Source organism: Leptonychotes weddellii, unplaced genomic scaffold (assembly GCF_054177405.1).
Source record: "Leptonychotes weddellii isolate Sample4059 unplaced genomic scaffold, ASM5417740v2 HiC_scaffold_3894, whole genome shotgun sequence".
Lineage (NCBI taxonomy): Eukaryota > Metazoa > Chordata > Mammalia > Carnivora > Phocidae > Leptonychotes > Leptonychotes weddellii.
Genome location: NW_027993792.1, coordinates 1 through 4,724, shown reverse-complemented (window position 1 = coordinate 4,724; position 4,724 = coordinate 1). Strand labels below are relative to the sequence as shown.

The 4,724-nt window shown below is 39.8% G+C and overlaps 1 protein-coding gene across 1 annotated transcript; it reads left to right on the top strand.

The window, feature by feature from the left end:
* The first annotated feature begins 3,498 nt into the window (after positions 1 to 3,498).
* Positions 3,499 to 4,591, top strand: LOC102739544 (olfactory receptor 5B12-like). Its single transcript, XM_031017575.2, is given in 2 exon segments — positions 3,499 to 4,152; positions 4,155 to 4,591. Coding segments are annotated over 2 exon segments (930 nt in total). The 5' UTR covers positions 3,499 to 3,659.
* Positions 4,592 to 4,724: the final 133 nt, after the last annotated feature.

The following is a 4,724-nucleotide window of genomic DNA, read 5'->3' as shown; positions in this document are numbered from 1 at the left end:
TCAGAGTTGTTAAGAGGATCAAATATAAAATGTTATTATATTCTGGCAGTTCATATGATATCTAAGAAGAGAGAGAATGAATGGAGAACAATAATGAGGGAAAAATTAGGGTTAGTAATCAGCTATAAAATCCACCAAAATGGAGATGTGTAAAGTCACACAAGACATATTATAGAAATGAGTAAATTTAATCTCAAATTCTAATTCTGCCACTAAAGACTTATCTGGGTTGGGCACTCAATTTATTAACTATTACATGGACTGCCTAATGACTGTAGTGTAAATGATCAGCCACCATCACAGAGTTCTGAGCAAATGAGAAAACAACGCTCTCTCTTGGGATGGAGAATGAGAACAGTACATAGTATTCATCAGTTTATTTATGTGTCTCAGAGCACTAGGTATCCTGAGGTCAGGGAATGAGTCTTGTTCATCACTGTAAGCCTGGAAATTAGGCATACACCCTGGTACACCATACAGACTTATTTGTTCTTATACAGGGAATGAAGGAATGAACAACATCCAGCACTTTATGTGGCTTATTGGTTGGTGTTACTAAGAAGTCATGTTCCTTTTTAACTGTGAGAAGTTTTTGAGCGGTTGAAGTAGGTTGCAAATATTTGTAGATCCACTTCTTATTATTCAGCTAAGATCCAGAAAGGTAGGTTATTTGCACAAAGTTCACACAAACTGGTAGGTATATCTGATTCCCAAGTTTGTGCTTTTTAATTCTCCACATTGACTTCCAATGATAGATTTAGTCACTTAATCAGTCATCAGCCAGTCAACCAAATGCATTACTTTTTGCCCAGTTTAGTTTAAATGGTAAAAAATCAAAAGAGTATTTCATCATGTAAGGAGCTTAAACTTCAATTCAGAATGCCTTGTCTTCAAATCCCTGCTCTGCTACTTTCTTCAGCCACAAGCAAGTAACTAAATGTCAGAAACCTTCAGCTTCCATACCTGTGAAGTGGGGATAATATCTCACACAATACATGAGGATTAAATGAGGTAAAGTAGCACAGCCCCTAAGTTGGTGATGGGCACAGAGCAAATGCTCAATAATTCATACCTATAACAGCTAAAGTCATTATTAATCATGACTTCCACTTATACAAAATGATAAATTATGATAAATTTTTTTTAGAGTGGGGCGCCTGGGTGGTTCAGTCGGTTAAGCAGCTGCCTTCAGCTCAGGTCATGATCCTGGGGTCCTGGGATCGAGCCCCACGTCCGGCTCCCTGCTCAGCGGAGAGCCTGCTTCTCCCTCTCCCTCTGCCTGCTGCTCTGCCTACTTGTGCTCTCTCTCTATCTCTCTGTCAAATAAATAAATAAAATCTTTAAAAAATTTTTTTTCTTAGAGTAACGAAGTGATGAATTCGATTGATTATAATGACATAGTTATGTCTAAAGAGGTAGGAGCTGAGGAAGACTTCAGGAAAGCTTTGGAACTTGTGTTATTCTTCGAAGAATACATGAGATTTTGTGTCAGAGGCTGAGGACATTTTGTCAGGAAGATTGCATTTTTTAATTTGTACTGAGCACCAACTATATGGAGGTCCATTCCATCAGAAGTTTCCATCTGTGGAACAAAGAGTGGTAACAGGTCAACAAATGCCTCGAAGAACCATTGTAGTTCTTAATTTCTTTCCAAAAGATTAAAATGAGTTATAACTTTCTTTTTCCTCCAGGAAGATGTTGGATTAAAACCTAAGATTTCAGATGTGGAAAAGAAAGTTGGTAAAAAGTTTTGAAGTGATTCCTAGCACACTGTTGTTGTTTTTCCAGAATTTGGGAAATCTGTATCTATGCTATCAAATGAGCAGTTTTTTTAAGGAACCAAGGGGGTATCCTCATCACCCTGCTCTGTGTAAGTGGCCCTCTTATACCACTAGTAACAGCAGTGAACTCTGTCATGACTCTCAACTGCCCAAATTGCCTTCCCAACCCCTACCCTACCTTGAGACCCATAGGACTAATCTCATTATTATATTTAGCTCTATGTCACTCATCGCAAAGCTGAGGATTGTCATCTAAGCCCTCAACTGCTACAAAATAATGTATGTACATCTCTGCATATCCCCTTCACTGACTTTGGCTCCCACTCCTGCCCAACTCCTGAAATCATTCCACTGTGCCTTCTGGAATTTACAGTCATTCATCAACATGACCCGATACATACTTAAACTCTCCTCTGAAAGTCTCTTTGCCTACTTGGTCTGACTGAGTCCAGTGTCCTGGGGCAGTAGTTTTCTCTCCCACATTCCCCTTACCCACTGAATCTCATCATCCTTTCGACTTTGTAAACATTAGAATACTCTGATTTTTGTCTGTCTGTATGTACTCTTTTCTTTGATGGTGTGCATTTAATATATGCGTGTCGAACCATTAAAAATTGCCAGCATAGTTCAAATTAATATAATCTGAGGCAGCCAGACCTCTCCTCAACTCTGGATTGCATACCAATTATTTATACAATGCTCTACTTGGATGGCCAAAAGGTATCTTGGACTTGATTAAATGATTTCTTTCCCCCTTTCCCCAAACACCTGGTTCTTTTACACTATTTTTTGTATCACTATACAAAACTTGGAGTCAACGTGGACCCCTCTCTTTCTCTCATGTCCCTTTTTCAATATATCAGGAAATTTGGTCAGCTCTACTTTGGAAATATATCCCAAAGTGGATGGATTTCTCATTATCTCTCGCACTACCATCTTGGTTCAGGCACTCACCATCATTTACCTAGAATATTACAGTGGTATCCTAATTTTTCCAGCACCTTCCATCCTTATTATGTTAAATTCAATTACCAACAGATCTACAAGAGTGACCTTTTTAAAAAAGAAGTCAGATTATGTCCCCTTTTGGTCTAAATCCTTTTATTGTTTTCCAATCTCACTCAAAATAAAAGCTTCATAATTTAATGTAGTGTATGGCTCCCCCCTGCTCTACCTCTCTCACCTAAACTTTCCTTCCCACTGTAGCCTTATTGGTTTTGTTGCTGTCCCTAGAACAATCTCGGCATTTTCAAACCCTAGTACCATGTATTTGTCGTTGCCTCTGCCTGAAATGCTCTTTCCCCAAATATAGACTCACTCCCCTACTTCCTTCATGTGTTTGCTCAAAGATATATTTTAGGCTAAGGACATGCTTTATTTAACTACCTTTTACTAACATATAACACTGTTCTTGACACAATGGACAAGACAAAAAAAAGGCCAGTTGAAGCAAAATTAACTCACTTTCACATTAATTTTACTAAGCGATTCTAGTTTAATACAAAGAGTAATTTGTGGTTGTTTTGTAAGGTTTGACTTGGGAGTCTGAGCTGTTCCAATTAGCAACAACTCTGGTGACATTACTTAAGTCCTTTCTTTTCTTCTTTTTGCCTTAATTTGGTCTTCTATGAAGTTAAGAGATTGGGATGCATTATCTCCAAATCCTTTTTCTGGCATGTTCTATAATGATTTAAGATTGCATTTTGTTGTCACATCCATGCTTTAGTTCTAGAACATCCTGAAAACAAATTCTTGCAATACCGAAGTAAGACACAGAGTGGACATGCAGACTAATTTCAGCGGAATCCACTCCGTTTATAATTCTGATTCGATTTTCTCACTGCTTCAGGGCAGCTGCATAATTCCCAACTGACCCCCATGGATAACAGTACAGAAGTGACTGAGTTCATTCTTGTGGGGTTAACCAATGCCCCCGAGCTGCAGATCCCCCTCTTTATCATGTTCACCCTCATTTACCTCATCACTGTGGTTGGGAACCTGAGCATGATGGCACTGATTCTCTTGGACTCCCATCTCCACACTCCCATGTACTTTTTCCTCAGTAATCTGTCTCTGGTGGACTTTGGTTACTCTACAGTTGTCACTCCCAAGGTCATGGCTGGATTACTTATAGGAGACAAGGTCATCTCCTACAATGTTTGTGTCACCCAGTTCTTTTTCCTTGTAGCCTTTATCACTGTAGAAAGCTTCCTCTTGGCCTCAATGGCTTATGACCATTTTGCAGCAGTGTGCAAACCCCTGCATTACACCACCACCATGACGACAGGTGTGTGTGCTTGTCTGGCCATGGGCTGCTACATCTGCAGTTTCCTGAATGCCTCCGTCCACACTGGGAACATTTTCAGGCTCTCCTTGTGGTTGATCACTTCTTCTGTGATGCTCCTCCTCTTCTGGCTCTCTCATGTTCAGACATCTACATCAGTGAGATGGTTATTTTTTTGGTAGTGAGCTTCAGTGTTCTCTTTTCTGTCTTGGTCATCTTGATCTCCTACCTGTTTATATTTATCACTATTCTGAGAATGTGCTCATCTGAGGGACACCAGAAGGCCTTTTCCACCTGTGCCTCCCACCTCACTACAGTGTCCATCTTCTATGGGACGGGCACCTTCATGTACTTACAGCCCAGCTCCAGCCATTCCATGGACATGGACAAAGTGGCATCCATGTTCTACACCATGGTCATCCCCATGCTGAACCCAGTGGTCTACAGCCTGAGGAACAAAGAGGTCAAGAGTGCCTTTAAAAAGGCTGTGGAGAAGGCAAAGTCTTCTACAGGATTCAGATTTTAATTACAAAGAATCTACAATAAGTCACTTTCATCCACCTCAGATCTATCTAGAGAAAATATTTACCTGTCCAGCCCACAAATTTCTAATTTCTTATAGTAATTTTCCCAGATATTGATTAAGTTTACAAAGTTTA